The 12744-nt window shown below is 44.7% G+C and overlaps 1 protein-coding gene across 6 annotated transcripts in view; it reads left to right on the forward strand.

The window, feature by feature from the left end:
* The first annotated feature begins 703 nt into the window (after positions 1 to 703).
* LOC308331150 (bone morphogenetic protein receptor type-2-like) overlaps positions 704 to 12744 on the forward strand; it is a 35223-nt gene continuing 23182 nt past the window's right edge. For 5 of the 6 annotated variants that reach the window (XM_080786359.1, XM_080786364.1, XM_080786362.1 and 2 more), the window contains exons 1-8: positions 704 to 821; positions 4259 to 4563; positions 5217 to 5414; positions 6573 to 6761; positions 9292 to 9399; positions 10352 to 10443; positions 10726 to 10959; positions 11452 to 11566. In XM_080786359.1, the coding sequence (XP_080642485.1) occupies positions 4512 to 4563; positions 5217 to 5414; positions 6573 to 6761; positions 9292 to 9399; positions 10352 to 10443; positions 10726 to 10959; positions 11452 to 11566 (988 nt within the window). In that variant the 5' untranslated portion in view covers positions 704 to 821; positions 4259 to 4511. The remainder of the gene's footprint in view (positions 822 to 4258; positions 4564 to 5216; positions 5415 to 6572; positions 6762 to 9291; positions 9400 to 10351; positions 10444 to 10725; positions 10960 to 11451; positions 11567 to 12744) is intronic. The other variant, XM_080786360.1, reaches the window with a different exon arrangement.

Raw genomic sequence — 12744 nt, forward strand, 5'->3', positions numbered from 1 at the left:
TAAACTCACATTTGATCAACATCAGGCTATTATTACAACGATTCAAATCAAAGATGTTCAAATTAAATCAAAGTATAATACATGTAGACTTGTGGAATATTATAGTAAAACCAACTTGCTGTAATTCACAAGTCAAAAGATGAATGTCAGGCAGGTGAAATGGGTTTGCTCTTCCACTAGGTGGCGGTATATAACCATAGAGTATGTATTATAACCAACACAAGCACAACGGTTTTAGTAGGCGGAGGAGAAAAGAGAAACTGCCACTTTGCCTTCAGAATAAAGGTCCATATTTTTATTATTTTCAGTCAGCCTATCAGCTATGGGCTATAGTTCCAAACATTGGAACTATCCCATTGAGACAAAGTGGGGTGCCTATGGGGGTATGGGCTATAGTTCCAAACATTGGAACTATCCCATTGAGACAAAGCGGGGTGCCTATGGGCTATAGTTCCAAACATTGGAACTATCCCATTGAGACAAAGCGGGGTGCCTATGGGCTATAGTTCCAAACATTGGAACTATCCCATTTAGATAGAATGAGCACTTCCGCATTCTATTGTTACAATGGGAGTCAACGCTAGTGTCGCCACCCAACTTACTAGAATTCTCTGCTGTAGCCATAGTGTAGCCTTTTGTAGCTATTGCTTTTATTGTGAAGGTTTCCGGTGCCGGTGGTGTCACAGTGTTCTGTAAGTTGACGCACCAGCAGCCAGACAGACAGGGTTCCGCCCGCTCTGAAACCCTCACAACATTAAACACACAACGTTCATCTCTACGGGACCTTCTGACGCTGAAAGGATCAAAGGACAGGGATAAAGGTGAGATATAATATGGACGACATGTTTAATATTTAAAACATGATGTTAGAATAGTGAGTGAAGACAACAAGAGGCCTTTTAAGTGTGTGCGTTTTTTTTAAAGGCAGAGCCAGACAGTCTGTCTCCTCCTGCTTCTATCACATCTGTGTGTGTGTGTGTGTGTGTGTGTGTGTGTGTGTGTGTGTTCCACATCTATACGAGGAGAGGATGTTAATCGGATTACTTATTACATATTTGATGTATTTCTTCTTTATATTGATAATTAAGTTGGGGTTTTCTGTTTTCTTTCACCTATTATTCCTATATTCTGATGTCTGATGATGTAACTGTAACGTCTACAGTAGCCTATATGTGTGTGTGTGTGTGTGTGTGTGTGTGTGTGTGTGTGTGTGTGTGTGTGTGTGTGTGTGTTTGTGTGTGTGCGTGCGTGTGCATGTGCATGTGTGTGTTTTGAGGACATAGGATATATGGGTGTAAAATCAGTGAATCACCAGGGTTTATTTAAATGTTTATTTAAACTCTTGAGAGTGTGCAAGTGGAACCAAATGGACCTGTCCCGTAAGAGTCCATTTGGTTCCGCTCTCCGATTTACACATGGATAGATTATTGTGATTAATAGTATGTCAATCGTTCATGGACCTTAAAGATGACCTAATTTATTGATACACTTTCTTTTTTAAATATTCTTTTTTGTATTGAATTTTTACGTTTTCACATAAAGATGAATCGTAAATGTATATAGATAAAGTGAGACAAACTAGAAAGGTATAAATTAAAAGCACAATACAATAAAACGGACAAGATAAACAAAAAAAAGGAAAGAGCGAGCAGCACACAATACAACTAATTAGAAAAGAATATATACAGTATATACAAATATACATACATACATACATACATACTGTACATACATAACACATACCTATTGATTACTGCCACAATATAGAGCTATTTAACACTGTTACTTAACAAACACTATAGCAATGATTACTGTCACAATATAGAGCTATTTAACACTGTTACTGAAAACACACTATGAATAGAGTAGCAAGGATTACTGTCACAATATAGAGATATTTAACACTGTTACTGAACACAGACTATAGCAATAACTACTGTCACAATATAGAGCTATTTAACACTGGTACTGAACACACTATAGCAATGATTACTGCCACAATATAGAGCTATTTAACACTGTTACTGAACACACTATAGCAATGATTACTGTCACAATATAGAGATATTTAACACTGTTACTGAACACACACTATAGCAATGATTACTGCCACAATATAGAGCTATTAACACTGTTACTGAACACACACTATAGCAATGATTACTGCCACAATATAGAGCTATTTAACACTGTTACTGAACACACTATAGCAATGATTACTGTCACAATATAGAGCTATTTAACACTGTTACTGAACACACACTATAGCAATGATTACTGTCACAATATAGAGCTATTTAACACTGTTACTGAACAAACACTATAGCAATGATTACTGCCACAATAGAGAGCTGTTTAACACTGTTACTGAACACACACTATAGCAATGATTACTGCCACAATATAGAGCTATTTAACACTGTTACTGAACACACTATAGCAATGATTACTGTCACAATATAGAGCTATTTAACACTGTTACTGAACACACACTAAAGCAATGATTACTGTCACAATATAGAGCTATTTAACACTGTTACTGAACAAACACTATAGCAATGATTACTGCCACAATAGAGAGCTATTTAACACTGTTACTGAACACACACTATAGCAATGATTACTGCCACAATAGAGAGCTATTTAACACTGTTACTGAACACACACTATAGCAATGATTACTGTCACAATATAGAGCTATTTAACACTGTTACTGAACAAACACTATAGCAATGATTACTGCCACAATAGAGAGCTGTTTAACACTGTTACTGAACACACACTATAGCAATGATTACTGCCACAATATAGAGCTATTTAACACTGTTACTGAACACACTATAGCAATGATTACTGTCACAATATAGAGCTATTTAACACTGTTACTGAACACACACTATAGCAATGATTACTGTCACAATATAGAGCTATTTAACACTGTTACTGAACAAACACTATAGCAATGATTACTGCCACAATAGAGAGCTATTTAACACTGTTACTGAACACACACTATAGCAATGATTACTGCCACAATATAGAGCTATTTAACACTGTTACTGAACACACTATAGCAATGATTACTGTCACAATATAGAGCTATTTAACACTGTTACTGAACACACACTATAGCAATGATTACTGTCACAATATAGAGCTATTTAACACTGTTACTGAACAAACACTATAGCAATGATTACTGCCACAATAGAGAGCTATTTAACACTGTTACTGAGTAACTGAACACACACTATAGCAATGATTACTGCCACAATAGAGAGCTATTTAACACTGTTACTGAACACACACTATAGCAATGATTACTGTCACACTATAGAGCTATTTAACACTGTTACTGAACACACACTATGAATAGAGTAGCAATGATTACTGTCACAATATAGAGATTTAACCTTTTCACACAAAAACAAAAAGTATTGTATTAACCAAAAAAAGGGTTAAGAGTTTAAAGTTGGAAGTACAGTTGAGAACGACAGGAGGCTCAACAATCCTCATAATCATTGTTTTGTCCACTGATGGCCTTCCTGAGCGCATATTTCAGGACGGTGACAAAGAGGAAGGGTGTCTCTATTTCCCGGAGCAAGTTACGATTTACAATTTAGGCATTTAGCAGACGCTCTTAATCCAGAGCTACTTACATTAAGCAATACTAAAAACATGGCATACATCACCTTATATAAAAAGTAGTTATCATGAATCATGTATAAACTAAGAACGTAACAGTGGAGTATGTAAACTATACATACTACTATATTATATATTATACACGTGTACTATAAAGTGCTATGACTACATGAAATGCAATTCTAATGCTGTCTACGTAACAAGCTATAAGTCTGTCTAAAATACTATCTAAGTCTACATAAATTGCTTTCTAAGGGGCTAGGCTAGGGCAAGTGGCTACGGGCCATGGTGGAGTCTGAAGAGGTGGGTTTTCAGACTACGGCGGAAGATTGGGAGTGAGGCTGCAGTTCTGACTGTGATGGGAAGTGCATTCCATAGTTTTGGAGCCAGAAGTTGGGATGTACACCGGCGTAGTAGGCCTTCAGGATCTTATAGGATATTATTTATATAATGCTCGATTAATTTACTTGTGTCATCATTTCTTGAATTTGCTGTCTAATTTCAAAATCAGCGTGTATCTGTCATCGGAGAAAATGACAAACCAATACAATCAATATGAATAATTAATATTTCATATATTTCTTTATTTTTTACTGTTTTTGTTCACGACCAGAAGACCCAGACGGACCAGGACATTGGACCTTTGGACCGGCCGCGGGGGGAGGGGGGGGAAGCTGTCAATCAACTGCTGTCAGAAATGTCATCCGTCATACCAGAGCTGACAGACTATTATGGGACGTCGGCATCACCGGGTGGACAGTCTGCACTAGAGGCCATGCAGGACGCAGATCTGTAGATCCACCGCTACACCGTCACAGGCCGGGGAAAGGATCTGTAGATCAACATCTGTGGGCAGATAGACAGACATGTCACCATGGGGGACTGTGACTGTGCTACTGCTGCTGTCCACTGTCACTGGTGAGTTGTCTGTCTGTCTGTCTGTCTGTCTCTGTCTCTGTCTCTGTCTCTGTCTCTGTGTCTGTGTCTGTGTCTGTGTCTGTGTCTGTGTCTGTCTCTGTCTCTGTTTCTGTTTCTGTGTCTGTGTCTGTGTCTGTGTCTGTGTCTGTGTCTGTGTCTGTCTCTGTGTCTGTCTCTGTGTCTGTGTCTGTCTGCCTGCATCCCGGGGAGGCGGTAGATCAGGGGTAGAGTGGCCGGATGGTAACCGCAAGGTTGCCAGTTCGAACCCGGGCTCCCCCAGAGTTAGTGTCGAAGTGTCCTTGAGCAAGACACTGAACCCCTAATTGCTCCCGATGTGCAGGTTGGTGCCTTGCATGGTTTCCTCCGGCATCGGTGTGTGAATGCGTGTGTGAATGGGTGAATGTATTTGTAATGCACAATCTATGTAAAGCGCCTTAGATAAAGGCGCTAAATGCACCATTTAACAGACAGACAGACAGACCGACAGACAGACACGATAAGTAGCTACTGCACGCACAGGAATGTAGACCACACACACACACACAGTGAGTGGGGTGAAACATGTACTGCACAAGCTAATTTGAACAGTCTTTGTCTGTCTGTCTGTCTTTTGTAGTTAAGGGTGATTTTAAAAGGTGTGTGTGTGTGTCTAGCCGTGTGTGCGGAGCAGAGGAAGTGTGCGTTCGTCGACAACCAGCCGCAGTCGGAGGAGTCGCGCGGCGGCGGTTCCACCAATGAGCTTCGAGGGGCGGGGCAGCGTGAGAACGCCACCATCCGCTGCGGCGAGGGATCCCGCTGCTATGGATTGTGGGAGAAAAGCAGAGATGGCGAGATTCACCTCGTTAAGCAAGGTGAGTGGGAATCATACAGGGCACACGCACACACACACACACACACACACACACACACACACACTAGAGCAGTGTTCATTTTTACAGCAAATTTTGATTTAGTTTTAGTCATCCTCCACCCAAGATGAGAGATCATATTACTCCAGTTTTATACTCGCTATACATTGGCTCCCGGTGGTTTTTAGGATTGATTTTTTAATTATTTTACTAGTTTATAAATCCCTAAAAACGGTCTTGCACCTTCTTTACCTCCACGAATGCCTGCCTATAGATACGTAACTAACCGCCCCCCCTCAGGTCCTCCACTGCTGGCCTGCAATATGGTGAGGCAGCCTTCTGCTTCTGTGGGCCTACAGCCTGGAATAGACTTCCATTTCAACTCAGACACGCACCCTCTGTAGAGATTTTTAAAGCTCAACTCAAGACTCACTATCTTTACTGTTGCTTTTAGTTGAGTTTTTAACATCTCTGTTCTGACTGATTTGCTTTCTAACTGCTTGCCTGTGTTTTATTGCTGTTTTTATGTTCTGCCCTGTGAAGCACTTTGAGTTGCATTTATGTATGAAAGGTGCTATATAAATAATAATAATTATTATTATTATTATTTATTATTTAATTAATCTGAAAAGTCCGCGATGGCGTCGTCGCAGCGCCTGATCTCACGCTCGGTTCGTTGCATGCTGAAAGTAGCCGCCGTGACGCGTTGCGAGCTTGTAGATCTGCTGTTTCCACGTCTCTACTCACAGAGGTTCCATGTTTTTAACTCCATCTCTACCGCTAGCTGTTAGCATAGCACCCCAGTTCCCAGTGCCAGCAATATGCGTTCACTTTAAAAGACAGAGCTTAAAACACCATTATTTTTAGCTGAGCTACACCGAGTGCCGCGCTATACGAGCTTGTAGATCTGCTATTTTTGAATAAAATCTTAAAAAATGTGGCGCAACTCTTTGAATGTATATTCTTTCAGAGCTATTAACTCAAATCTTTGCTTCTGGCACGGTCCCTGGAACAACATATAATTATATCAGGTGGGGGTTGGGCAGCCAAATACATATATTTTTGTGGGTCCTTATTTCCTTGAGATGATTTCTTTTGGAGAACTACATAGAAATATGGGTTTTTCAGAGCAAAAATAAGACATTTGTCGTGTCCCCCCAGGTTGTTGGACGCACATCGGCGACCAGCAGGAGTGTCATGACGACCGTTGCCGGGTGACGGCCACGCCCTCCCAGGTGCAGAACGGGACGTACAGATTCTGCTGCTGCAGCCGAGACCTGTGTAACCTCAACTACACCGAGGACCTGTCTGTCTTCCTGCCTGTCTCACCCCCCTGGCCCCGGCCTGTCTGTGAGTATACTGTCTGTCCTACTGCCTGTCTCACCACCCCCCTGGCCCCGGCCTGTCTGTGAGTCTCACACACACACACACACACACACACACACTGTGTAACCTCAACTACACCGAGGTCCTGTCTGTCCTACTGCCTGTCTCACATCCCTGGCCTCGGCCTGTCTGTGAGTCACTGTCTCACACACACACACACACACACACACACACACACACACACACACACACACACACACACACACACACACACACATACTGTGTAACCTCAACTACACCGAGGTCCTGTCTGTCCTACTGCCTGTCTCACCTCCCTGGCCTCGGCATGTCTGTGAGTCACTGTCGCATGCACGCACGCATTTTAACAATTTATTTAGGTCCACACAAACGCATACAATTACAAGGACATAAATATTTGGAATTATTGGAGTGTGGAACAGAGAGAGAGAGAGAGAGAGAGAGAGAGAGAGAGGTTATTGTATTCATGGGAGAATACTCAGGAAATACTTGTTACGCTGTGTGTGTGTGTGTGTGTGTGTGTGTGTGTGTGTGTGTGTGTGTGTGTGTGTGTGTGTGTGTGTGTGTGTGTGTGCGTGCGCCGTTTGTTTGCATTCCTTTTGGCTTTTCCTAATGACTGTGTGAGGTGGGTGAGACAGGATGTTGTGTGTGTGTGTGTGTGTGTGTGTGTGTGTGTGTGTGTGTGTGTCTGTGAGAGAGAGAGAGAGAGAGAGAGAGTATGTGCGTCTGTGTTTAATTGTCTTTTAAGTTGAGCGTGTGCAGACACGCCCTGCAGACAGACTGTCTGGAGACACACACACACACACACACACACACACACACACACACACACACACACACACACACACACACACACACACAGGATGATGACAATCTCTGGCCTCATGTGTTAGTGGTTGGAGAACAGGAGTGTGCACGGGGCTCAGACTCCTGTGTGTGTGGGGGGGGGGCGGGGGGTGAGCCAAGCAAATCATAACATTCACACAAACACACAAAGCTCATAGGAGGGGTTAGCGCCCCTCCTCAAAGCTGCTCATAGGAGGGGCTAGCGCACCTCAAAGCTGCTCATAGGAGGGGCTAGCGCACCTCAAAGCTGCTCATAGGAGGGGCTAGCGCACCTCAAAGCTGCTCATAGGAGGGGCTAGCGCCCCTCAAAGCTGCTCATAGGAGGGGCTAGCGCCCCTCAAAGCCCCCTTAAAAGTGAGCTTTCATTGTGATACTGAAATATGAACTCAATGATGTACTGTAGGTTGAAAGAAGGTCAATTCAGGACAAATGGGCTGAATAATTCCTCATACAGATGTTGTCAGAAAACAATACATTGTGTAAATTGCACAGATCTACAAATTAAACTAAGAAAGTGAGGCACAAAATGAACAAAATGTATAGCTCCTCTCAAATCTGATTATTTTGGTTGCAAGTTATTTTTTTCCTCATCCATGATACTTGGTGCAAGCTACTGTAGCGTGTGTGTGTGTGTGTGTGTGTGTGTGTGTGTGTGTGTGTGTGTGTGTGTGTGTGTGTGTGTGTGTGTGTGTGTGTGTGTGTGTGCTGCAGGATGCTGGCAATGGCATACTCACCATACTGCATCCCTGCATGTGTCACACACACACACACACACACACACACACACACACACCACCGACACACACACACACACACACACACACACACACACACACACACACACACACACACACACACACAGGGTTCTCTCCTGAAGGCCTCTGTTCATGCATCCCTGCCATGTGGTAAATCTAGATCTGTAGATCTGCTATTTTCACTGTCAGGTCTTCAGGCCTATTGGTTTATTAATAATTTTCATTAGATTGAATATATTTTCTGCCAGCTGCTGAGTCATCATCGATGTGCAAGCTAGTCCTCTATATAGTCCAGCTGCCTTTCTCATTGGCTGAAGTCGCTGTGCTAGTCCAGTTGGCCTTTCTCATTGGCTGACGTCGCTGTGCTAGTCCAGTTGGGCTTTCTCATTGGCTGACGTCGCTGTGCTAGTCCAGTTGGCTTTCTCATTGGCTGACGTCGCTGGTGTCAGGGTGATGATGTCACAGTGATGTCACAGTGATGTAACAGTGATGTCATTGCAGAGCCCCAGGCTCTGCCCAGAGAGGAGACCGTGGTCATCGCCCTGGTGTCAGGGTGATGATGTCACGGTGATGTCACAGTGATGTAACAGTGATGTCATTGCAGACCCCCAGGCTCTGCCCAGAGAGGAGACCGTGGTCATCGCCCTGGTGTCAGGGTGATGATGTCACAGTGATGTCACAGTGATGTAACAGTGGTGTCATTGCAGACCCCCAGGCTCTGCCCAGAGAGGAGACCGTGGTCATCGCCCTGGTGTCAGGGTGATGATGTCACAGTGATGTCACAGTGATGTAACAGTGATGTCATTGCAGACCCCCCAGGCTCTGCCCAGAGAGGAGACCGTGGTCATCGCCCTGGTGTCAGGGTGATGACGTCACAGTGATGTCACAGTGATGTAACAGTGATGTCATTGCAGACCCCCAGGCTCTGCCCAGAGAGGAGACCGTGGTCATCGCCCTGGTGTCGGTCGCCGTCGTAGCGCTGCTCATCGCCGCATTGTTCTTTGGATACCGCATGTTGACAGGTAACGCACGCACGCACGCACGCAGTGCACGCAGTGCACGCACGCACGCACACACACAGAACAATTACATTCGCTGGGCAAGACCCTGTGATGATGTATGTCGCCACTGTCCGGTGCGTCATTACTAAATTATTATGAAGCCCGGGGGGGGGGGGGGGGGTTTGAATTAATGGACCCAGAAAGCTTTAGGCCAAACACTCGCTACAGTTTCCACATCAAACAGTGCAAAAGAAGGACACTATTAATTTTTTATACTTTTTAATACTTTTTCATTTTAATATATATTTTCTTCTGACAAAAACAGGAGCTGGGGGGGGGGGGGGGGGGGGGGGTGGGGGGGGCGTATACACATCTCTCTGTACAATGAAACTATGCATAATACACTATAGAGTGCTATATGTCTACATAAAATGCTATCCAAGTTACATAAGTTGATCCTTTGCCATGGTGGAGTCTGAAGAGGTGGGTTTTCAGACTATGGTGGAAGATTGGAAGTGAGGCTGCAGTTCTGACTGCAACGGGAAGTTCATTCCATAGTTTAGATTGGGAGTGAGGCTGCAGTTCTGACTGCAACGGGAAGTTCATTCCATAGTTTAGATTGGGAGTGAGTCTGTAGTTCTGATTGCAATGGAAAGTTAATTCCATAGTTTAGATTGGGAGTGAGGCTGCAGTTCTGACTGCAACGGGAAGTTCATTCCATAGTTTAGATTAGGAGTGAGTCTGCAGTTCTGATTACAAATGGGATGTTCATTCCATAGTTTTGGAGCCAGAAGGGAGAAGAGTTTGGGACGTGTGGAGCGTTGTCCCGGTGTTTTTAGTGAATGTTCTGCCAGCTTCCCAGTGTTGGCTGATATGAGCGAGGACCCCATATCTTCACCCTGTGCGTGTGTGCGTGTGTGCGTGCGTGTGTGTGTGTGTGTGCGTGTGTGTGTGTGTGTGTGTGTGTGTACAGGCAACAGTAAACAGGGTCTACATAATCTGGACTCATTGGAGGCAGCGAACACAGAACCTTCAGTAGACCTGGACAACCTCAAACTGCTGGAGGTAAGCATGCACGCACACACACACACACGCACACACGCACACCGTTGGCTTGATCACAGACAAACACACACACTCCTCCGCCCCAAATGTGTTCCACTTGGGCCTGAGGTAGATTTTTTGACAGTACACCTGGCAGAGCTTTTCCAAACATCACGCACATCTTACACGGCATCCCTCTCTAGTAATAACTGCCCCTAGAGGCAAAGGAAAAAATACTCAAACTATTGTTTTGTGTGTGTGTGTGTGTGTGTGTGTGTGTGTGTGTGTGTGTGCGCGCGTCAGCTGATCGGCCGCGGCCGCTACGGCTCGGTGTTCCGCGGCAGCCTGGACGAGCGCTGCGTGGCGGTCAAGCTGTTCGGCCACTCCCAGCGGGCCAACTACGCCAACGAGCGCTCCATCTACCGCCTGCCGCTGCTGCGCCAGCACCACAACATCGCCCGCTTCATCGCCGCGCACGAACGCACCGCGCCCGACGGCCGCGCCGAATACCTGCTGGTGCTGGAGCATTACCCCCACGTACGTATACTGTTTATAACCCATTCTGACCTGAGATCAGATTCATACGAGGTTTCGACTGGACAACACACACTGGTCTGATTATAACCCATTCTGACCTGAGATCAGATTCTAAAAATGTCAAGTCGTTCTTCGATTTAAAAAAAAATAGCAGACCTACAAGCTCGTAGCGCGACACTCAGTGGCGCGCTATGAGCTTGTAGATCTGCTGTTTTTCAATAGCTGAAGCACGACATGATGCTGACACCAAAATGGGTTCCCGCCCAGAATGGGTTAATACCTGCTGGTCCTGGAGCATTACCCCCGCGTACGTACTGTTTAAATACCTGCTACCCCCACATATGTACTGTTTTAATACCTCTCTGTCTGTCTGTCTGTGTGTCTGTGTCTGTGTCTTTCTCTCTGTGTGTGTGTGTTTGTGTGTGTGTGTGTGTGTGTGTGTGTGTGTGTGTGTGTGTGTGTGTTTGTGTGTGTGTGTGTGTCTCTCTCCAGGGTTCTCTGTCTCTCTACCTATCAGCTCACACAGTGGACTGGCTGACATGCTGCAGAATGGCTCACTCTGTCACCAAAGGACTGGCTTTTCTGCACACTGAGGTGTACAGAGGAGGTGCGCACACACACACACACACACACACACGCACGCACGCACGCACGCACACGCACACACACACACACACACACACACACACACACACAGAGAGAAAGGATATCCATTTAGAGGTCCTGGCGTCCCCTGGTGGTGGTAAACATGAACTGCAGCCTCTAGTCCAAAGGAGTGATTCTCAAACCTTTTCATGTCAAGGACCCCCAGATTGACATGTATCAGCCTGCTGTGTGTGTTTTTTTTTAAACTCACCCCACACAGCTACTGCTGTTGTCCTGCGACGTCCCCTTATCATTCACTAAACTCACCCCACACAGCTACTGCTGTTGTCCTGAGACGTCCCCTTATCATTCACTAAACTCACCCCACACAGCTACTGCTGTTGTCCTGAGACGTCCCCTTATCGTTCACTAAACTCACCCCACACAGCTACTGCTGTTGTCCTGCGACGTCCCCCTTATTATTCACTAAACTCACCCCACACAGCTACTGCTGTTGTCCTGAGACGTCCCCTTATCGTTCACTAAACTCACCCCACACAGCTACTGCTGTTGTCCTGCGACGTCCCCCTTATCATTTATCATTCACTAAACTCACCCCACAGACACAGTTACTGCTGTTGTCCTGCGATGTTGCCTTATAGCTAGGCGGGAAATAGAGGTGATAGTTCAGTTGGTGATACAAGCATGAAATTTGGTACAGATGACCTTTATATGACCATAATCGATAATCAACCTCGGGCCACGCAAAATTCCTCCATTTTCCAAGATGGCCGCCAATTTGCAATTGGACCTATACGTTTTGGACTACACCAATTCGCGGGGCCTATAAAACTTAGAATTTCCACTAATTTTGATATAAGATATGTCCTGGAGGTATTTCTACCAAGTGAGATAAAACAATAACATTAGGTTCCAATATGGCGGTATATTTTTCAAAATGGCTGCTGAGAAATTACATAAATGTACATCTGCTCATGGTTAATCCACAGTTGGCGATACAAGCATGAAATTTGGCACAGATGACCTTTATATGACCATAATCGATAATCAACCTCGGGCCACCAAAATTCCTCCATTTTCCAAGATGGCCGCCAGTTTGCAATTGGACAGCTAGGCGGGAATAGAGGTGATAGGTCAGTTGGTGATACAAGCATGAAATTTGGTACAGATGACCTTTAT

The sequence above is a fragment of the Protomyctophum bolini genome, assembly GCF_963924005.1.
Source record: "Protomyctophum bolini genome assembly, chromosome: 16".
Classification (NCBI taxonomy): Eukaryota; Metazoa; Chordata; class Actinopteri; order Myctophiformes; family Myctophidae; genus Protomyctophum; species Protomyctophum bolini.